Genomic DNA, 24,375 nt, shown 5'->3' on the forward strand with positions numbered 1-24,375 from the left:
AGCTACTCTGACCCTTGTGCACTACGAATCAAATTTCTTCCTGTACAGAAATTCAATGACTATTCCATTTGTTTCAATTAAAAATAGACTCAATAACGAATCCATACAAATAAAGTTTGAGTCCTAATTCTTAATACACAATTTATGGTGAATTTATAAAGTCAGAACAGGGAATCCAGAAATTGTTCTAACCCTGTTTCACCAAAACGTAAATATCTCATAAAATACAACTCTTTTACCAATTTTGTTTCTTCCATATAAAATAGATTCATTAAGCTTCAATTACATATTTTATTCATCATCTAATTCACTTTATACTATTTTGGTATATTTTCAAAGTTGGACTACTGTTACTGTCCAAATCTATTTTAGTATAAAATGTTGATAACTAAGTTTATAACATCTTCATTTCTTCTTTCTACAACATTTACCAACAATTCCTCTTATTACTCTTCACTAACATATCAAAACATACCATTCTTAAGGTTTTGGTAACATTTACAAAACATACCAAAATATCATTTAACAACTTAGATACTTTCAATATAACCAAAAGACATCCTAGGTACAATGCCATTTTCCAAAAAGATAGAAACTTCACCAATTTGAGTTTGGGGATCGGCTTGTATGTTTGAGTCCTTATACTTTCGACCTAGCTGCTGCGCACGAAACAAACCGTCTGCTGAGAATACTCTCAGTGGTATTTCTATAAACAATAGCTTAATCAACTTTAAAACATGGTAATTCAAACACATTATTACTATTATTCAATATCAATCAAGACTTTAATAACCTTTACTTTATTTACCCTTATTAACATAACTCGGACATCGACGGATACACGGATCCAACCCACACTCGGGATAAGCACATAGGGCTTCATCGGAATAAATCCGAACTTTAACATTATAGTACACAAAGTACTTCATCGGAACAAATCCGAACTTTAACGATGAGTCGACACATAGTGTCTCATCGACTCAATGTCGAATATCCCAATACTTCCAATTCCTATGACATGTCAACTATATCCGACTAGCCCGACACTCGTTAATAGGGTATTCAAAATCACATTCATTTCAATATGGTAAAAATACTTACCTCATTCACATTTTCATACAATATAAATATCAAATATAGCAATAACGATTAAGCTCGGTTTATAGAAATACAAACCACTATTTATCGAATTTAATCGATATCTTCGTTCACTTTCTCTTTTCCTTCTTTGATGACGTATCCGTGCTACGTTTGCTACTAACAATCATACAATTAAAATTCATCAATATACTAATTCATAAAACACATTTTCACTTTCTATCAAACTTTTACAAAAATTCCAATTTCGTCCTTTTTCCATTACTAATCTTTTTCTTTAACTTAAGCTTCATATTCTCTTTTAATCAACTCATTAACAATTTCTAACTCATAAAATTCATTATAAAATATAAATTTTGAGCTCTATTCAACTTAATCCCTATTTAAACCTAACTTAGAATTCTTTTAATAAATCACTCAATTTTCACTTCTAACTTCAATTCCTATCAATTTAACCCATAAAACCTCAATTTATTCAACTAAATCAATATCTAAAAATTTTCTATTTTTCTTCATTTTAACCTCATACATGTAGAACTTTGAATTAGGCATCCATAAACATAAAGATCATAAGAAAATGAGCTAAAACAACTTACCAATTAAACTTTAGGGCCTTAATCCTCAAATTTCCCTTTTCTTTTTCTTTCTTTCTTTCCTTCTTTCTTTCTCACGTTTGCTCTCTGTAACTCTTTCTATGTTTCTTTACTCATTATTATTTATTCATTATACAATATTATATTATTATTAACCTATAAAAATATAAATTAACATGTGTAATAGCTATAACATAAAATATCTTATAGCTATTACACATATATACCAACTATTACACATGTTATATCATACATTCACACACATGGCACTTAAGGTCTAATTGCTAGATTAGTCCCTTTTACTTCTTTAATCTATAATTAAACTTTTATTCCTTATGCAATTTAATCCTTTAAACTAAATTCAAGCTACTTCACTTAATTAAACACTAAATAACCATTCAACTATAATTCATAAATATTTCTAATAAATATTCATGAATAAATTTCACGGAAACAGTACTCAAGACTCAATTTTCGATACCGTAACTTTCGGTTCATTACAATTTGATGCACATGTTGTAGCACCGTTCTACTCAAAACCCGTTGAAGTCGATAGAAAATTGCATCCCTTTTAAAAAGTTAGTCGAAAAACTTGTTGAAATGGGTATTGTGAAGTTCGACAACAGGTCTGGCATAGAAAATCTGTTACCCAACCATGCTGATGAGAGGGTAAACGCAATAATCAATTATGCGGAGAAAAGAATTTGACAGGCATTCACCTTTGCATACTTGGGAGTGTTTTAAACAATTGGACGGTGGAAGAGATCTGTGTATTTTTTAGGGCTAATCTAGAGTCATATTCAAAACACACTTGTTGCTTTAAGCCTAGAGGCAATAAGAATCCTTTTGTGAAATAGGCTTATGTCTAGCGTCTTTATTTCAATGAAATACATTCTTTTGTTCCTTATTTCAAACATCTGTTCTTTACCATTTCATTCATGATCATACCACACGAGTAAATATTCTTGGTTTCTCTTGTTCTTCAAATTTTCTTTCATCCTTATAACATGTCTCTAGATATCAATGATATGAGTGACACTGTTGCTAACTTAGAATCTCCTTTTGAGCGAAATATGTGTTTAGTGGGACCTCAAGACTTTGAAGATGACTAAGATTGTAGCTTATCTCCTAATCTGTTGATGACGGTGAACAAGATGAGAAGCAAACCTCATGTTGCAAAGAATCAGTGAAACCCATAATCTTCTTCTATATAGGGCATGTGTGCCATCAGGCTGATTTCGCCAAAAACCTCTGACGAGTATCGATTCTTTTTGTGGTCGTTGATTATGTTGCCAAGTGGACAGAAGCTGCCTCATATGTCAATGATGCGAGGTCAATAGCCAATATTTTCTATGTTAGTATGGAGTACCGAAAGGGACCATATCTGACGATGTACTAAATTTAAATAGCAGTACGATATTTGAAGCATCCGGGCTGTTCAATGTTAAATGCCATATCGCCCGAAAATGAACGGTGCAAAAAAAAAGGATCATAGGAGCCTCTATCAGAACCTCCACCGGGGTAACGTTTTTTGCTGATTTATGGAATAAATGCAATTTTGGCAAGGTCTCTTCACCATGAGTTTCGTCAGAGTTGAGTAAATCCAATTCCGATGATCAAGTGAACCTGATTGAAAAAGGAGGTCGAAAATTATCCGTTACGGTCAAATGATACGAAGTGATGACGAAAAGATCATTCCAGAAATTTCATCAAGGAAACTTAGTTTTGAGAAGGATCCTTCCCATACAAAAGGATCTCAGTGAAAATAGATGTCAAATTGGGAATGACCTTATCCCTGGTGGGGGCATTGATGTTGATTAAGATAAATGGCAAGAACTTGCCTGACCCTGTAAACTTGGATTTAATTGAAGAATACTTCACTTTCAAAAAAAAAAGAGAAAAAGGAAAGAGAAAAAAGGAAAAGGAAAACGAAGAGAAAAACAAAAAAGAGAAAGAAAAGAAAAGCAAAGGAGGGGCCAAGGCGAAAACCCGCAAAGAGTGCTTTGAGACCAAAGGGGATTTAAGTTGAAAACCCGAAAAGGACGGCTCAAATTTGGATCTAAAGTGGGGCATACAGTAGTCTTACTATGCCTGAGTTAACAATGAGAAAGTATACTACATCTTGGGGTATTGACAAAGTACTTCGGATCACCTAAACACATGTTGAGCTCAAATGGTCATCAAGAAGTTTGTACAAAGAAGCTCAGGCTGCGATATTTGGGGCACTTTATTTTCTATCTTACCCATGTTTACTATCATTGGTTGCCTTATTCTTTTTGAGATACGCCCCAATCATTTTTATTTTATTACCTTGGATATCTCCGATTACTTTAATTGTTGCGAGTTATACTCTTAATTAATTTCATTCTTATCCCTTACCATGATCTCTTTCAAGCATTTCGCATTGAAATATAAATTAAAATATTTCTACAAAGGAGATTCTGCTTATGACTCTAGAAGTTTCTAAACAATACGGGAACTTGAAACAAGACTGTTGTTTAGAATTTACTGAGCCTAAGGGTTGGAATTGTCTGAGGGACTACCCCTTAAGATTTTCTTTCAAATATATCAGAGAAAAATATTGCATCGAAGGTACAATCTTGACGAATAGCAAGCTATGTAAACCCAAGCTTTAAAAGGGGATCATTCTCGAGAGAAAGATGGTATTTTGCATCCATGCAAATATCAAGCATATACATTTGGTCATGACACCCAAGGAATGGTGTAGCAGACCAAATTAATGGAAGAAGAGTCAAATCATGTACCCTTAAAATTGCGGAGGGAATGAATTGAAGAGAAATCAGATTATATTCCCTCGAGTTGCAGTAGGAGAGTTTGAAGATGGTGCAAGCCTTATATCCCATGAAGTACAGTGGACTGGACCTGGAAATTATAGTGGGGCAAACCAGTTGAACAAAATGGATTATTTCTATGAGTTTTCTATCGGAAAGTAGCAGTTGAACAAGAAAGACTCATGTCAGTGAAGCGATAGCCTTAACAGACAGTGAGTAATGGTAGCCCAAGCATTAAAATGGGATTATTTTCATGACATTCTGCATTCGTACAAATGTCATTCATAATACATTTAGTTAGGGGCATTTGATTCATGTTGATCATAGCATCCTAATCATTTAGCATAAGCATAAACCACAGGAAATCACTTCTACAGATGGATTCCCCAGTGGACAGTGTAGCAAGATTGATTAAAATTATAGATTTTGGCAAGCCTTATCCCACTGGCCAGGAGTGGAACAGGTTAAATATAGTAGATCTTATCCCACTAGCAAGAGTGGAATAGATCAAATTTTGACAGATCTTATCTTCGCTGAGCAGGAGCGAAGCAGATCAAATTTTGGCGAATCTTATCTCCACATACCGACGATGGAGCAAATTCCAATCACCAGCCTTATCTTCACTGAGCAGGAGTGGAGCAGACTAAACATACTAGATCTTATCTTCACTGAGCAGAAGTGAAGCAGATCAAAATTTGGCAAGTCTTATCTCCATGTATCGGCAATGGAGCAGATCCCTGCCACCAGCCTTATCTTTACTGAGTAAGAGTGGAGCAGGCTAAACATACTAGATCTTATCTTCACTGAGCAGGAGTGAAGCAGATCAAATTTTGGCAAGTCTTATCTCCATATATCGGCAATGGACGGACTTGACCACCACCTTATCTTCGATGGCGAGGAGTGAGCGGGCTAAATACTAGATCTTATCTTCGCTGAGCATGAGTGAAGCAGATCAAATTTTGGCAAGTCTTATCTCCATGTATCGGCAATGGAGCGATTTCACCACCAACCTTATCTTCACCGAAAGCGAGGTGGAGCAGGCTAAATACTAGTTCTTATCTTCACGAAAGGCGAGCGAAGCAGATCAAGTTTTGGTGAATCTTATCTCCATGTATCGGCAATGGAGCGATTTCACCACTAGCCTTATCTTCACCGAAAGGGAGTGGAGCAGGCTATATACTAGATCTTATCTTCACGAAAGGAGCAAAGCAGATCAAATTTTGATGAATCTTATCTCCATGTATCGGCAATGGAGCGATTTCACCACTAGCCTTATCTTCACCGGCGAGAGTGGGCAGGCTAAACATACCAGATCTTATCTTTCTTGGCGGGAGTAAAACAGATCAAATTACAGCAGATCACATCTTTGTGAAGCAGCAACGGAGCGTTTTGAAGCAATAAGGTGCGGTGGGTTGCGGCAATGAAGACAAGACTCAGCCAGCCCAGACAAATTTGGCCCTTCTAAAATCTTTGCTCTATTCTCGTTACACGACAATGAGCAAAGAGGGGCAACTGTAGGACCAAATTTCTACCCGGGCCCAATCAAACCAGCCCAAATTAAACACCCCACTAAACCGACCACTAACTCCATTACCCTACTAAACCATCCACTACCTCCATCACCCCCACACCCTACTAAACCATCCACTACCTCCATCACCCCCGCTAACTCCATCACCCTACTTGTTATAAGTTGTAAAATTTGGCTATAAAAGCCATGGAAAAACTATTGTAATGGGAGAGGAATTTTTTTAGAGAATACACAAACGAAATCAAAGAGAATACAAATCAGATTTTTAAGGTAACTTTTTATATTATTCAATTTTGTTTACTTTGGCGTTCACATTTTTTTCTTTACACAAACGAAAGAAGGGAAAAGAGAGGGAGTTTACCTCTAATTTTATTTCCTTTCTGATTTAGCCCCAAAGTTTTCATTTTTAATTCAATTTAACCCTTTTTTTATTTTTGTTATTTTACTGTTAAATTAATTAATTTGAGCTTTATTCTCATTATTTTATATATATCTTTTATTTTTATTAATTTAATTAATTTGAGTTATGTTTCATATTATTATATTATTTATTTATTATTATATATTTATTATGTAAATATATATATATTTTTAAGCGAAGTTAATTATTTTAAATATAAATTTCTATTATACATAGACTTATTATATTATTTTTTATACTATTGTTTATTATCGGTTATCATTTTTATATCAAATTATTATTTACTATTTCTCACTATTACTAATTTAACATTGTTATTCTAATTTTTTTTTTACTATTATTCCCCATATTTAATGTTATCGTCAACATACTTTTTGTTATTATCATCATGTTTTTAATATTATTATTAATACTATTAGCACAATGTTTATTACATTATTGTATTTATTATTACTGTTGTTTTATTAATTATTTCTATTAATTACTATTATTATTATTTTTATTATTTATATATGGTTAGCATTATTCTCATATTATTATTTTCATGTTGTCTATTATCATCATTTTTAAAAAAAATCTATGTCCTTAATTCATTTATCCATTGATCTTCTCTCAAAATTTTTCAAAATAAAGGCAATGTTCGGTATTTAAAAAATTCGAAGAATCGTGCCCTAACGTACTGGGTTTCGCTTTCTTTGTTTGTCTTGAATATTCGAATATCCTCTTACCAGTTCACTCTAAAAAATTTTCAAAATAAAGGCAATGTTTGGTATTTAAAGAATTCGAAGAATCGTGCCCTAACGTACTGGGTTTCGCTTTCTTTGTTTGTTTTGAATATTCGAATATCCTCTTAAGGCTAAAAGGCACGTTTTAAAGGCAAGCTCACAATTGAGGGTAAAAAATGTTGTGTCCTAACGTACTGGATGTAATGTTTTACCTTGAGGTGAGATGGTCTTTAATGCACATTTAACTTACCTAAATGTTTTAAAAGCCAATAAAAGGAGGATCGCGTTTTGAACTCTGTCCAAATCTTTAATTTTCGACATTAAGATACTAAAAAATCAATCAAGTACCAATTTTGGGTGTGTCGAGGGTGCTAATCCTTCCTTGTACGTAACTGACTCCCGAACCGATTTTCTATTTTCGCAGACCAAAATCGTCGTTTTGAAAAATTTATTTATTTATTAAAAACGACCGTGTTTTGAGGTGATCCAATCACACCCTATTAAAAACGATTGGCGGAGACTCTCAACTTTTCGTTTCCAAAAGTCGATTTCCCGTTTTCAAAAAAATGGTTTCGACAACGACTTTTTAAGTGGGTCGTTGGGAACAATTTTTAAATTTGGAATCGATTGAACAGATTAAAAAATATTAAAAAAACAATTTTGGAGTAATTTTGCTCTTCTTTTTAAGAGTCTCATTCATTTCGGGTCTTAATTTAATCTGAGCTTTATTTGATTAGACCTGATTATGGATTCAGGTCGATTTGATGTAATTTTTTAAGTATGCTTTTTAGGTTTAGGTTTGACTCTGCTTGAAAAATAAGCCTAAAATTCTTTCTAAGCTTGACTTAAATTAAAAATGTTAAACTCGAGTTCGACCCGACTTGTCCGTATTAAAAAAATTAGATTATTCTTTCATATAAAAGAATTGTAAAACCATATACTAAAAATATTAAAACAAATATAAAAAAGTAATACAAAATGTTACAATTTAACAAACAAATGTTGCTAAAACAATAGTAAAAATAAAGTTCATACCGATTTGGATCAAGCTGAGATCGAGTAAAAAATTCTACACGAGGCTTAACTTGTATAAAAAAATATTTAAAATTTTACATCAACGAATTTTAAAAAAATATTATTAATGATATTAGACATAGACTTTTAAATTTAAAAAAATTTTGTTGTGATTTTTATAAAAACGTAATTAGAATATATGTTTTTCTGACATTGATATGTTTTAAATTTTCGAATGTTTCGTAAAATTTGAATTTGTTTTTCTAGAAAAATAGAGACATTTAAAAATTATTGATAGTTTGATATAGACAGAATGTCGCGGTTGAAAATTTATAGTTTTGGTCCTTATATATACAAAAATTTACGATTTAATCTTTTATTTTAATTTGGTATAATTTAAATTTTATTAGATTTAAAAAAAATCTTAAAGTGTAAGTTTATTGGATTAAATTGTTTGAAGCATTCGGTTAATATGTAATTTTAAAAAAAAGTATACATCAACACTGTAAAACGAGTATAGGTAAAATTATATCAAATTAAAGTATTTTCTATTATAAGAGAACTATTTATATTTCCAAACGCTCAACGAGTAAGATACATTGCACTTCGGATTAGAGAACTTTAAATTTTATAAACAACATTATTAAAAAGAACAACCACAAATCTCCAATATGAATCGTAAAATAAACATAAAGAAATTAGATGTTTATATTTTTCGGCATTGAATCAAACTAATTAGATTTAAAATAATTACAGGTAAATTCTAAATAGAATAAGTTATATAAATGTTGTAATTATCCAACCTTATTTATCAAGTTGATTTTGTTATATATAAAAGATGATATTTTATATGTTATTTTTAATTTTTTTATTTTTATATCCGTTTTATTAGTTATGTTCGAATTTGTGGCTATATTGCTTTGACAAGTTTATTAGAGTTAAGAGAGGATCATTGCTTATTGGGAAAAGTTAAAAATTCGATATTGAGATTTGAGACATTTTAAAAATGTTTAAAATGAATACTTCATAATTGAGAGAGATTAAAATTGACATTGTTCTATTTAATTGAAGGGGTTAAGGCCATATCTGCTACTAATTACCGAATTGATCATCGAGAAATATTGACCTAATTCATTGTATCAAATTAGTAAGAGCTTTAAGGTTCATTAAATTTGACGGGGTGAGTGAAAAAAAATTAAGATACACAATGAAAGTAAAAATAGAAAATTTATGGCTAAATACTTAAACTAATATCGAACTTTTTACGAGTTATTTATATAAAAAGTCAAATATTTCAAGATAATTATATAAAATTAAACATATATAAAAATACTCAAACAAAAACGATTTAAACAATTCCTAAAAAGTTTGGCTCTAATTTTAGCATTTACCCATAGTGGTAATCATCAAAAGCCTTTGACGACCTAAATTCACCACAATATGTAGGCCATTTGGTCTGTTGCCGTGGGTCATTGGATACCGGTGAACCTAGCTAGATTAGCTGGCCACAAGGGACAAACATGTTTAAACAAAACTATCCAAAATTTCAATGTCTTGTCTAAGATTAAAGAGGGTTTTTTTTTTCGATGATTATTTTTGGATTTCAACAAAAATTTGGGGTCAAATTAAGTTAAACCATTAAATAAGAGAGAAACTTTGTCATTTTCGTTTTTTTTTATTTACAAAATTTAAATTTAAAATTTTAATTAAAAGATATCAAAGTTACGAATGTAGATATTATTAGAAGGGTTATAAATATGGAATGCATTAGAAAATTGAATTTATTTTGAAATTGAGTAATTTGATCGATCTCAAAAATTTCAAATAATTTAATTTCTGTCAATTTTAAAGAGAGTAACTAAAACAATTAATAACAATGTTAATGTCTTCATCAATTATACATAAATTTTATTGGTATAATAACAAATTTAGTTTTCGATGTTCATATATTTTGTCAATTTGGTTTTAATTTTAAAAAATCAACAAATTTATCCTCAATATTTATACATTTGCATAAATGTTGGCGATTAAAATTGTTAAATCAAGGCAAAATTATCGAATGTGTAAATTTAAAATGCTAAATTTATAATTATATCAATTAAAATTATATTCAATTGACGAAAAATATAAATAATGTAATTTATTATATTTAATTACTCATTTTTTAAATTAATACTTTTATTCTTTAAAAAAATCAATTTACTTAAAATGGAAATTGAGAAACTTCTGAAAACTTTTTTACCTAGACATGAAATGGCCTACCCCTACCATAGCCATGGTGCAACCATAGAAAATGAAAGTGACCTACCATTCACCAAATGGCACCTGAGATAATCCATTTTTGCTTATGAATCAATCAGTTGTTAGCCACCAAGCGGGCCAACCATTATATTTTGCTTTTGGATAGCATCATAATATTTTTCATATTCATTTTTCATACTCATTTTTCAGCTTCTGTTTAAGGTTTATAATTACCTTCTCAATAATATCATCTTCAAAATTTGAGTGTTATATTATACTAATTCAATCTAAAACCACATCCCTTTAACCAAAGCTCTGAGTCACTTTCCCACCTTAATCACCGGTTGATATCTTGGTCTGGATTTTGTAATTTCCTTCGAAATAAATAATATAACTTGTTGAAACGGTTTATTCGTCATTGACAGTACTGTTTCCTCCGTTGCTACCGACCCAGTATTGTTTAACCGCAACTAGTATTTTCTCTGTTACAAGGGGACCACCTTCATCTGCATCATCCACCATCTTTATATCCCATCTCATGCCTTTAGCAATTGAGCTAACCTTGTTTATAACATCGACATCGTCCCGGAAGATTACAGCACCTTAAGACCGCAAAGTCTGGTCCATTTCCAAAAGCATGTCTTCAAATTTACACCTATATGTATAATTATTTATGTATAAACTTGTTCAGAGATAGATAATGGAACACTTTCATGGAAGATGATTAAAGCCGACTTACTTGTTTTCGTACAAGCTAAAAACACCATTAGCATGAATAAGGTCATATATTCCCGAGTATGTTGAGAAACCTTCACACCTTTAACAAACGAGAAACCAAAAATGTCATTAAAAGAATTTGTGAGGGTTCATTATCGAAGTTTTTACTAGTAATATTCCAATGCCCTTAAAAGGTCACTAGCTCTACCGTAGGTAAAAGTATATGGAGGTCATTATATTATGAATTAAATTGTATTTTGTTTCCTTTACTTAAAAAATAAGTAAATTAATCATTATACGTTAAATCAAAGAACAAATCGGTTCTTTCTATTAAAAATTTTATTCATTTCTACTATGCTCCTGTACATCAATATGAGATACATGTGAAGGACTAGTTTTTAACAGTACAAATAGATGGATGAAATTTTTAACAGAATGTCTAATTTATTTTTTAATCTAATCTATAAGAACAAATCTGTCTATTTTTCTAATAGAGACGGTAAAATACAATCCGACTCCTAATATAGGAACATCTATGGTACTTTTACCCTCTACAGTATCAACATGCATGTTTGTTGAGTTTTAGAGAAAATTTACTAAGAGCCATACCAGTCATGATATATTCCGATTAGACCTCTCTCGTAAACATCTTAGCAATTGTGGGCACGACATCCATCACCCACTGTTTCGGTGATTCGGGTGTTGCTGCAAATCCTCCGAGGCCTGCATTCATGTCCATCACATTTCTATATCTCGTAGTACCGATCAATTTATCTATCCATCTGTAAGCGTTCACGTGTTTCTTCGAAAGTTTATTGTCTTCTTGGTAAGATTCAACAAGTCCTTCGGTTATCCAAGAAGGAACAGCAAAAGGCCTAGCAGGGAACTTCTCCAACTTCCCGCACGCCACTTTGCTCGCGCTACTAACCTTAGGGAACGGGGTTATGCACGTTTCCATTTTCGTGTACCTAAATGCCAAATATGAAAGAATTACAATGACAATACTAAACTCACCATGCATCATCTTCTGCGTCCTCGGTTTACACATATTGATAGACTTCCTACGACAAGATTTATAGTTAAACTCTTTTTCGCCAAATAGCAATATATCCCTTCTCGTATTTTTTCTCCCAACAAACAAGTTCAGCTAACTCTTCCATCTTTCTCTGTTCCGCGTTGAGATCTTCCTTAGATCGTTTCCAAGTTTTATAGTAGGTCTTCCAATTAATCGAACCCAGTTCTGTCGACTTCCATTTAAACAAGTACACATGTAGAAAGCTCATCAATTTCCGGATTGTTTTGAAGCTCAACATCCTTCTAGATAATTACCACTTACCATTTGAAGTCCACGGTACTAGGCACCGAGAACGTCGAGGCATATCCAATGCTCTAGATGATCCAAGAACACCAATAACGGCAGGCACACGTCGTTCCAGTGCAAACTGCACTTGTGCTTCGTGATTATCCCAAGGCGCAAATGACATAGCCAGAATGTTTCTCTTCAGCATATAAGCACCCCAACTTGCTACCTACATTATCATCGGTTCTATTATTAAGGGTAATACGATGGAGACAGACGATAGAATATAAGAGAATGAAGGTTCATGACACACAAACACTATATATAAAACCAAGACAACATGTATTCTATCATAAGCTCAGGATCGGCACAAGATAAACAGAGAAAATGATACTAACAAGCGAGCTGCATTGAAAATGACTAAACAACTATCTAGCCCTCAACTCCGACCCCAAAAGAAAGCAAATGCGTAAAAACATACCCCGCAGCCGGTGTCCAATGCTGTTCGGACAGGACCATCTACAATCAGGATGACTGAGGCATCAATTATAATTAATTAAAAAAATTCACTTATTTTTTACAATATTTTATAGATCTGTGCATTGCACAAATACAGACACTAATATATTATAAAAAGGAATTTAACTCTAGACGAAATTGGGTCGTTGGCTCATATTGTTTCATTGATCACACTATTAATCTGGTGGTCAAATTTTGGGGTTTTAGAGATGGACTTGCTTTTGCCAAGCCCACGAAATTTTTAGATTTGATTATTACTAATCCCGCCACCATGAAATCCATTTAAATCAGAAATTTATTTTAACCTTAGCATTTGACCAATTTTGGCCTATTGGTCGCGGATATTCACCACAATCCCAATCTCCACAGATTGTGCCTGTATGGTATAGTTTAGGTGGATGCGTGCTTAGGTTTGAGACAGAAAAAACAAAAAAGAAATTTATTGACTGAAATGAGAAAAAAAAATTCCAATCTTTAACTATAGACTCAATATCTCTGATTTTGAGTGTCTAAAACAAGAATGAAAGGGAAGAGAAATAGATTACAACATAGACAAGAACACACCAAAATCCCTTGATTTGGATATGCCTATTTGTTGTTATGATGCATCAGATGAGCCAAAAAAAGCTATGCTATGTATGCTGCATACTGTTCAATGGTTTACAATTACAAAAGCCTGGTGGGTCTGCAGCTGCTGCTAAGGGACACAATCTCCCAATGCTTGTAGATCCACTGTCAAATGGTTTATCATTGTCTTTTAGACCTTTGATTACTCTGCCAAAAACCCTGTTCTTAAAAGCTATAATGAATGTCATCAAAGGCTTCTGCTTTGCCAGGCTCTAGACTTGTTTTTTCAGACCATAGGGGTTCAAAAGAGGCTGTTCTAATCATTTTTCCAGGACATTCCCATGTCAAAAGATCAATGTTTTAGGTTCTGCAATGAACATTTTGGTTGTGTATATATATACATTAGATGTTAAAAGTACCGTGAAAGCCCCAGTACGAATTAGATTGCATTTTGCCTCCATTTACTCAAAAAATAGGCAAATTTGTCTTTATATGTTAGATCAAAGAGTAAACTAATCATTTTTGTTAAAAATTCCATCTATTTCTACTGTTAAAAACTGGCATAGCTGACACAATAACCAGATAGTAACACGTGGTGTGCCACGTGTACATCATGTTGACGTACAAAAGCCAGTTTTTAACGGTAGAAATGAATCAATCTTTTAATAGGACCAGTTTACTCTTTAATTTAACATACAGGACTAATTTGCTCATTTTTTTAGTAGAGGCAAAATACAATCCGACTCTTAGTAAAAGAGTCTCTATGGTACTTTTACCACATTAGACAAATATGAAACCAAATTGAAAAGAGAACATGAAGCATAATGGACAATATGTGCTAAAAGCGCACCAGTCTTCAATGTGCGGCTGGATTGGTTTATGTTTGTGTTGATGCCTTCATTTGATTTTAGTTCGATTCCCTCCCCCTTTTTTCTCCTCCCCGAAGAGCTCAAAGAACCTTCAACTACAAAGAAATTAAAAAGAATGTGTTAGGATCAGAAAAAGTCACTCCAAAGATGCTAGTACCAACACTGAGCTAGCATCAAGTAAAATATCAGATGGTAGGTTTATTGTTCTCAAGAAGCTCCTCCGACTAACAGTTAAACATAAAATGACAACAGACATGAGTTTTGGCAATTTTGAAGCTTCTCAAATAAAAATTTTCGAACCTTGCCATTCCCACACCACTTTTGATTCACCCTTAACGAGCTTGGGGTAACGATCTACTCGAGAATCATCCTGTACTAATTCCTCAACCTGAAAAGAAAAGTTGAAAGCTGATATCAACATTAAAGAAGTAATTGTTTCTTAAAACCTTACAGATTACTTGACTACAAGTCTACAATCTACCGGCAGTTCAAACTTCAATATGGAAAAATAAAATCAAATCAAGTAAGAAAAAACACCTTTTTCCATAACTGAGGATCCTTTCTTTCCCTAGGCAAAAGAAGATGATCTCGTAACCATGAGGCAACAACCCATGATTCACCTTCACCATCGACATTCTTTGACCCCAATGCATTCTCCTCGAGCATGTTGCAGACCTAACAAGTAGAAAACTTCATTACCAATTTTTTTCTCTTTGTTTATATGAAAAGCATCCAAGACCATTTTTCACCTGACTTTTCAGAATCACATTAAAATGGTTTAACTCGAGATTTAGGGATGAAAGCGGGAAATGTTTTTAACCAATCATTTCCTACATATAACAATGAGGACGGTTATCTAACTACATCCATTTGGAATCTATCTCAGCAAAATGTCCATGAGCACTAGGTAAAATAATGCCGAGAATTTTGATTAACATATTAAACCAAAATACAAAAGACCATATCCAAAACAGTCTGACATGCAGCATGTACAGAAAATAAACCGTTAATTGACTATAACTGTACATAGAAAAATTTGTGCACCTGATTGTAAAGCTCCTCAGCTCTAGCCGAAATATACATTCTTTGACGGACTTTCAAGAACAATACTGCACACCCTATAAGCTATAAAGCTAAATATCGTTAACAACTTTCAAAATTTTGATACTATAACTAAAGCATTCAAAGAATAGCTTTTAGAAGGGACTACCCCAGCACAAATAAGCATGATAATAAGAGAATGCTTGGAGACCAATTCACGAAAACGACAGGTCAAAGGTTTGTAATGCTCTGCCAGAGCATCTGGACACTTGAATTCATGTAACCTGTAAAAAGAAAACAAGAGAAATGTAAATTAAATATCTCAAAATGCCGAAGCATAAAAAAGAAACGTTGATAAGCATACCCATGTAGATTTGCTCTTGTCTCCAATAGTTTAGCTATTGTCTGCATTGCCCTTCTTTTCATATACACATATGTGGTATGGTCTGAACCAACATTTTGCATCAACTTGTGTCTGTCTAAATCATTCCAAATATCATTTTCTCGAACCTGAAACATATACATATTTAGAACAATAGACATCAGTAATTTACAGTTTCTAGGATACATAATTTCCTGTATTATACATCTGATATTATATGAAATCGAATATCATGAGATACCCAAACTGTCCCAGTCCCATAGCACAAAACTTGAGCATAAGCTTCACAAAGGCCAGCTTCTACAGATTCAGACTGTAACACATAAATGATAATCAGAAGACAAAAAATTGCATATAATATTCTAAAATGAGTAAGATATTAATAACACACAAGTTTCTTAGCTGTTTCATCGATATCTCGGTCTTCTATACACAGCTTTCCATGTCTTCTATAACCATAAATACATTCCAATTTGCCTTCATAACATTTCCCATTACTTGGACAAGGCTCACAAGAATCTGTAGCAATACACATTTGTGAGTTGGAATCTATCACTTTGGAGCAGCAAATTTAAAACTAAAACTACATAGTGTTTGAGGAGGGCTGACTTCTTTGAGAGAAGTCTTCAGAGTGTTGTCCGCTGAGCAGCCAGTCGGACACCAACAATGATAGGTATTGTTCCTGAGTTGTGCCATGATTTTGTCTCCCGCCCCTACTGAGAGCCGTGTACAGTTTACATCCCTTTGGTGGGTGGCTGTGTGCCCACGCATGAAACGTTGCCTTGAGGCACTCCCCCTCTATGAACAATACACAGCTCTCGGCAAAGACAACCCAAAGACTATACCTGCCATTGATGAGGATCCGACCAGCTGTAACAATAGTTCAAAGATTATGGTAGGTATTGTTCTCGGGTTGTGCCAAGATTTTGTCTCCCGCCTCTACCGAGGGGCGTGTATGGTTCACGTACCCATGGTAAGTAGTCGTGTGCCGCGTATAACCCGTTTCCTAGAGGCACTCTCCATCCATGAACCATACACAGGTCTCAGCAAAGACGACCCAGAGACAATACCTGCCATTGTTGAAGATCCGGCCAGCTGCAACAACACTTCGAAGACTTTTGCCATCATATAAGAAATATACAAGAGGAACATTGATTCACACATTATGAGCAAAAAAAAATTGAAAATCTCAAGTTACACACAAATTCATATCAACCAATAAACCCAATAAAAAGTTCCCATAGCTAAAACTACAAACAAAACTCAAACTAAACAAACAGGATGAGTACAAAATCATAATAAAAGATGCCCAGAAAGCAAAGTTAAACAAAAACAAAGAAACACCCAGAAAAGAAGGGGGGATAAAAGAATTATACCTGAGAATGAATCGATGGGGTCTAAGTTACTATCACAAAAGGGTTTAGAGGTGGAGGTAAAGAAGGTAAGGAAGTAATTACAGGAGAGAGCTACAGCGGATGCGATTGCAAGTACGGTAATGAGACGCAAGAACTCGCCTTTTGAAGGGAATAAGCTTTGGGGTGGTTCGAGTATGGAGTTCAATGAAGAATTTTTTGAATATGAATTATGCTTGGATTTTGGACGCTTTTTGCGTGTTGAAGACATTTTCTTTTTTCTTTTTCTGAAGGTTAGATCGATATCAAATGATGTTAATTTTTTCCTTTGAAATTTTTCACTGCTAAAAACAGAGAGGGAGGGAATGAATGAATGAAACTAAGAAAAACAAAGCCTCTCTAATTCCTTTATTTGACTTTGGTTAAATTACACCCAATATCACTAAACTATTACTAACTTTATATTTTTGTTATTTAAAGTTAAAAAGTTACAAAATGATCACTAAACTGTTTAAAAGTTTTCGTTTAAGTCATTGAATTATTTGAAAGATTTTGTTTAAGCCAGTAGGCTGTTAAGTTTTTTATTTAAAGAATTCCGGCTATCGAGGTTCAAGCGACGGTTCGATGATCAGTATAGTGAATCAATACTTATCGACTAGTATAAGAATATACATTAGATCCAAGTTGATCTGACAATAAATACTAGAGATCGAATAAAAACTTATTTAGATTTTAGTTCACAAATTTATGCCATTTAAAGTTGTTTCATGAAAAACCTGAACTATAGAAGAGAAGGACAATGAGAGCCTTTAATTGGTGTAGACGGTGCGAACAAAGAAAACCATATAACAACGATTTTAACAGTCAAGGGGCTTAAATGAAATTTTTTGAATAATTCGATGATTATTTTATAACTTTTTGAAGTTGAGTAGCCAAAACGTATATTTACTAATAGTTTAGTGACATTGAATGTAGTTTAACCTAATAATTTAATATTATTATCTTATATATATGATTTTATTATTTCATTATTTATTATTTTATTATAATTTGATATTGAATATCATTTTTAAATATTTTATATTTTTAATTGTGTAAAATAATGAAAGAAAAATGGAATAAATATCAAATTTGAAACATGAATTTTAATTTAGTGCAATTATATGTATGTAACTTGAATTTAGTTCATATATATATATAAAATTTTGATTTTGATTCAATTATATACATTTAAAGAAATGAATACATATATTTATTTTTGTATATTGGATCAATATAGTTATTTATATATGCAATATATCGATATAAAATAATGCTAATTTGATAATGGTGTTAGTGATTTATAAAAATTTTATGTACAAAAAATTTCATGTATTACATTACACATTGGACCAAAATTTGTGTTAGGGACTAATCTGTATATTTAGCCTTTTTTATACAACTGTGATCAAGTTAACACAAAACTAGTTTACTCTGTTCTGTAGGTGCTTTAAAGAAAAACCATCCAATTTCTCTGCTAAGATATTCCTAATGGGTACACTGCAGAATCGAATTCAATCAAAACCCTAATTTCCCTCAAATTTTCATCATATACTCCCGGTAAAGTATTCAATCTAATTCCTTTTTCCCCTGAATTCATTATATTTGCATACTTCATTGCTCCTTTACATTAATCAACTAATTTTGGAAAATTGTGAATTTTTTGGGGGTTTATAGTAGATTCCTGGTTTTGGGTATTTTAAGTTTCATGTTTATATATATTTCCTTTCTTGGGTTTTAATGGAATTTAACAAATGGAGTTTTTTTTTTTTTAAATCTTGTAAAGGGTGTGGCTTCAAAAGAAATTAACGTAAGATGAGAAAATCCACTTCTTTAAGCTCTTAAGTATTAAGAAATGAAAAAAGGACTTACACTGATATATGAAATGAACTTCATGGGTAAAAAACTTTGATGGGTATACGGAGAAATGCCATAATCAGCATTCTTTTTAGGTTCTAAATTTGCTGGTAGCTTTTGAATTTTCTGCTGATAATACATACATTTTCAGGTAATTCTATAGGAGGTGAGACGAGTTCAATTATGGCCGATTTACCGGGTTATTTACACAACTGCTTACAGACCGGAAAACTTGTGGTTTTGGCGATTTTAGTTTCGGGCGGAATCATATTGCAAATCTTGGTTAGCAGTTTTATCTGTTGATTATTGTTGAGGGGAGGTGTCGGACTTTCTTTTGGGAGAAGTCCTCGAAGTGTTGTCCGCTTGGGAGCCTACGGACCCCTCAAGGAAAGGTATTGTCCCCAGTCTCCATGGAGAGCCGCTGTATGGTTCACATAGTAGGCGACTCGGTTAGTGGAGATATGACCTACAAGCTCACTGGAGAGGTGTTAGTATTGAGCATGTGAATTATTATGGAGAATGTGCCTGTGGGGATTCATACTCCCATTACAAACACCTTTTTCGTGAGCTTGCAGGTAGTATCTCTGTCAACCAAGACGCCCCCTTCCGCCAACCGTACAGCAGCTCTCCGCGGAGGCTGGGGAAAAAACCCCGACACGAGGACAATACCTTCTGTTGAGGGGTCCGTAGGCTCCCAAGCGGACGACAGTTCAAGGACTTCTTTCAAGAGAGAGTCCGACCTCCCTTCAATAATTATTAACTACCTTTTGCATTGTTTTATATATGTTTCTTCTGATTTGATTCCTTGTGTATGAATGTGTTAGGCATGTGCTTTGTACAATAATTGGTGGCCGATGTTGACTGGTAAGTGAATTTGTGAAGCTTATGATCATGCTTTTATGTTACTAGTCATTGAAAATTTAGTTTTGCTCAAATGAATTTTGTTCTTTTTCCGAGTTTAAGATTTTAAAATTTCGACTTTGTAACTTTTTTCCATGGTTGCCCATGATTGATGCTTGTTTTTCAATCTATGAAGTAATGTATAACATGCATTATGCATGTAGAAATCTATCATCCACACAGTTCTTTCAGGTTAATTTCTTTCTTGTTGTGTGACTTTACCCTGTAATTTGTTAAAATTTCACAGTGCTCATTGGTTTATTGCTTAAATGCATGATAGAGACGATGTTTATGTGGTCAAATTATGGTTTTTGTCCCTCTACTGAAATCTGGACTCAGTCCCTATACTTTAATTTAGAATAATTTGACTCTACTTTCATATTATTATTAATTTAGTCCAAATAGTTGATATTGTTAACTATTTTGGTTAAAATGTTGACATGGATTTTTCTTAAAAGCACTCCTTCCAGTCAAAAAATTCATATGAATGATGAGTTAGAAGGGATGCTTTTAAGAAAAGATCCAAATAAGTATTTTAACCAGCAATGTTAACGTTGTTAGCTCTTCGGATTAACTGACGACATTATAAAATTAAATGGACCAAATTATGCCAAATTAAAGTCCATGGCAATGAGGCCTTGGCAGTTGGCATAGATGACAAAAGCTGAGGCCCAAACCTTGCCCGGGTTCAAGTACCACCTTGTGTAAATTATGTGTAGGCGTTGTCTAGATTTATTCTGGCTTAAATTACACCACGTGTGGTCCTGCCCAGATTTATTCTGGTTCGAGTAGGTTATGTCCGGTTTGTGCTTTGTCATGTTTGATTTTGCTTGTGAGTGGTTCGGATGTAATATCTTTGTCATTGTCAATTGATATGATTGCAGTTGTACTCCATAGGAAAAAAGTCTATGGATTAAATCTGAAATTTGAGCATAATAAAGGGACCAAAACTTGAATTTGACCAGTTATGTGCAAGGGTGTGTGTATAAGCAGGGATTTTCATGTCAATCTTCAAGTGGTTGATCATATTACTTCATTTAAGCATATGCTGACATGCTGCAATGCTTTGCAGTAATAATGTATGTTCTTCTTCCAATGCCATTGATGTTCTTTGCTGGCTCTGACGGTTATTCCCTTTTATCTGAATCTGGCAACAGGTAACTTCTTTTACCCTAAGATTTTTATCCTCTTTTCCGGTTAGCTTGTTGTCGCTATTGTTATTTGCAACAAACACATGTAACAGTTGGGTGAATGCAACAAAGTTCTTGGCCGGAGCTTCTGCAATAGGAAGCATTGCTATACCAGCTATCTTAAAACATGCCGGAGTTATCAGTTGGGGCGCATTGGCAATGGAACTTTCATCATTTTTCGTTTTTGTACTGGCCATAATGTTTTATATTCGAATGAACAATGATGATGATTACAGTTTCTTCTGAAAAATCATGTTGAAAGCACTGTAAAAATTTGTTCATAGGATGCTATACCTTTTCCTGTTTTGACAAGCTTCATTCATGTTTGTTCTTTGTATAATGTGTGCCATTATTGTCTTTGAACATTTATTACACCAAAAAAAATGAGAAACCCACTTTATTCTTGATCCTCTATATATATATGCTTGTTGTCTTTAAGAAAACCTAGTTTGAGTTCCTAGAATTACAATCATCTCTATAAAGTAATCTTTATATGGACAAAGCTCTAGCTCGCAGGACGTGGGGCAGAATCTGGCTACGGTTATCTTATCTGCCCGAACTTGAAGCCTGTGACATTCCCAGAGCTTGTTCTGGGGTGTCGTTGGGTTTTGGTAGTGTTCAGGTTTGAGGTTTCAAGTCACCGAGCTCATCGGACAAAAGGCAGAATCTGACTACGGTTATCTTATCTGCTCGAACTTGAACACCGTGATATTCCCATAACTGTTTTGGGGTGTCGTTGGGCTTTGATAGTTTTAGGGTTGGGGATTTCAAGTAGCCAATGAACCGAGAGAAAACCTATGGTTGGATTTGCGAGCTTTTTGAGGGTTATACTTCAAACCCTTAAATCAAAGTATAGTTCATGCTTAAACACTTGAACACACATCTTTTTAATTGTTGAATTGAAAACAATGCAAACTGAGCTAAAGCTCAGCAATTCATTAATGATCTTGTATGGCATATAAATGATAATCTATATTTGGTAAAAATACCATGAAAGTACTTATATTAGAAATTAGATTATATTTTATCTTTTCTAAAAATAGCAAATTAATCATTACATCTTTAATCAGTAAATTATTATTTTTGTTAAAAATTCATAGTAAAAAAAATAATCAGAAATTGAAAGATCAATTTATTCTTTCATGTAAGGACGAGAGCTTTTATCTCTATAATCATAACACAATGCCAATAGAACTGAAGACAGAAATCAAATTGACACATTTCCAAATACCAAAAGCTAATGCCATAAATTAATTTTCATATAATAGTGAAAAGCTTAAAGCCTTATAACACATTCACCAATGAAATTAAAATCCCATATAAAATACATGCAAGTGAAATATAAATTCTCTCAATAACATGAATATAATTAGCAGAAACATTCAATTTACCTCCAAAAATTCTTCAAAAAAAAAAGCTCCAAAACCCTATTTTAATTCCCACCATTACTAGCTTTAGAGCTCCTAAAATCCTTTTTCAGTTCAGCAACTCTTTTCATACAAGCAGCTTTTGATTTCCCAGGTACAGCAGCAGAAATCTTTTCCCATCTCATTGTTACATCTTTAGGAAAAGTTTTCAAAGCATTGAGTAAAGCAATATCTTCCCCTGAATTCCAATTAGCCTTTATCACTGCTTCATTTTCATCATTGATCCTCGTATCAACTGGTTTCCTATTCTTCAAAAACTGAGCATATGAATCACTATCATCTATTTTTTTCTCACCTAGCTCCTTTGCTTTTTTAATCACACTATCTGTTTTATATTTCCCTTTAAATGCTGAAGCTATAGCTTCCCATCTACCTGGTTTCCCCACTGGGTTTTTCACCATTTGTTTCTTCAAAATCTCAATTTCAGTTTCACTCCATTCCTTACCTTCCCCATCGAAATTGCTCCCCAGATCTTCTTTTTTCTTCGACTCTTTGCTTTTCACCTTTGAATCTGAAAACCCATTTCCGTTTCCAGCTAACTCCCCAGGATTTCCAATTGGTTCATCGATTTTATCAGGCTTTGAACGTTTTTGAGATGATTTTTTCTTAGATTCAGTCTCGGGTTGTGGGTCTTGTTCGATGGGATCAGGGATGGTGGGGCCAACGCCGACACGGATGTCACCGCCGGTGAGGGAAGGAGGGGCGAATGGGCCGAGGAAAAGGGAGAAAGAGAGCCAAAAGAGGAGAGATTTGAAGGGTTCGGATTCAATGGAGAAGAGGGCAAGGGAGAGGATAATGGAAGAGATTGAAAGGGAAATGAAAAGGAATGGTTTTGAGGGTTTTTGTGGGGAGGGTCGCTCGGAGGAAGAAGAAGATTGAGGCTTTGATTGGAAGAGGAATCTGGGTCTAGCGTCTTCGTCCAAAAACTCCATGATTTTTTCACAGAGAAAATAAAGGGATGACGATGGTTAAATGGAAGAAAGGTAACGACTTTCTCTATTTATATCCTTTTCTTTTCTTTTTTTTAACAATTTTACCCGAACCGAAAAAAAATTAATTGATTTTTGAGCAAATTATTTAAAATCAGTTAAAAATATTACTAAAAGTAACATCAGAGTCGAAACCAAAAAAAATTTAGAGATCAAAATTAAATTATATATTTTTTGAAAATTAAAATACGTTTCAAATTGTAAAGGGTCGTGAAATTTTATATTTTAAGGTTAGATCTCTCTACCAGCTCACTGATACTTTCTCTAAGTTAGATTATACTTTACCTTTCCTAGTATAAACATGAGTAAATTGATCTTTGTACATCAAATTAATAAATAAACTGATCATTTTGTTAAAAAATTGTGCTAATTTTTATTATCAAAAACTAGTCTCTGTGCATTAGTATAATGTATATATGGTACATTGCGTGTAATTGTTTAGATATTTTGTCAGTTACGTTAATTTTTTAACATTAGAATTTGATGAAATTTTTAATATAGACAACCAGTTTGCTCTTTAATCTAACATGCAGAGATTAATTTAGTCATTTTTAATAAATAAAGTAAAATGTAATATAACCCTTAAGAAAAATATCTTAAATTAGAGAAAAATATTAATATTAATTAATATAGCAGTCGTGCCAAGGTGATCCATTGAAGATGCTTCATAAATAAGATTGATTTTAATATGCTTTGGTTATTTGAGTGTTTTATTTTTATAATATTATTAATTAATATATCTAAATTGATAATATCTTTAATTGTTACTTTTAAAATATTAATCTGTATATTTATTATTAGTTAAATATAA

General features: G+C 33.1%; 3 protein-coding genes across 3 annotated transcripts; 1 reads left to right on the forward strand and 2 right to left on the reverse strand.

Moving 5' to 3' along the window:
• Positions 1–10,571: 10,571 nt before the first annotated feature.
• Positions 10,572–17,591, reverse strand: LOC108480577 (probable methyltransferase PMT2). The gene is given in 15 exon segments (XM_053025714.1): positions 10,572–11,070; positions 11,155–11,232; positions 11,742–11,781; positions 11,784–12,213; positions 12,215–12,661; positions 12,914–12,951; positions 14,369–14,482; positions 14,688–14,775; positions 14,925–15,062; positions 15,432–15,512; positions 15,598–15,712; positions 15,793–15,938; positions 16,052–16,123; positions 16,202–16,329; positions 17,187–17,591. Coding segments are annotated over 15 exon segments (2,409 nt in total). The 5' UTR covers positions 17,434–17,591; the 3' UTR covers positions 10,572–10,823.
• Positions 17,592–18,587: 996 nt separating this feature from the next.
• On the forward strand, positions 18,588–21,562 carry LOC108482081 (vacuolar protein sorting-associated protein 55 homolog). Its single transcript, XM_017785188.2, has 5 exons — positions 18,588–18,761; positions 19,210–19,340; positions 19,883–19,922; positions 21,031–21,115; positions 21,202–21,562. The coding sequence occupies exons 2-5, from the start codon at positions 19,242–19,244 to the stop codon at positions 21,392–21,394; spliced, it is 417 nt and encodes a 138-aa protein (XP_017640677.1). The 5' UTR covers positions 18,588–18,761; positions 19,210–19,241; the 3' UTR covers positions 21,395–21,562.
• Positions 21,563–22,376: 814 nt separating this feature from the next.
• Positions 22,377–23,567, reverse strand: LOC108480704 (transcription factor MAMYB). Its single transcript, XM_017783781.2, has one exon. The coding sequence runs from the start codon at positions 23,505–23,507 to the stop codon at positions 22,581–22,583; it is 927 nt and encodes a 308-aa protein (XP_017639270.1). The 5' UTR covers positions 23,508–23,567; the 3' UTR covers positions 22,377–22,580.
• Between the last annotated feature and the right edge of the window lie 808 nt (positions 23,568–24,375).

The sequence above is a fragment of the Gossypium arboreum genome, chromosome 1 (assembly GCF_025698485.1).
Source record: "Gossypium arboreum isolate Shixiya-1 chromosome 1, ASM2569848v2, whole genome shotgun sequence".
Taxonomy (NCBI): Eukaryota; Viridiplantae; Streptophyta; class Magnoliopsida; order Malvales; family Malvaceae; genus Gossypium; species Gossypium arboreum.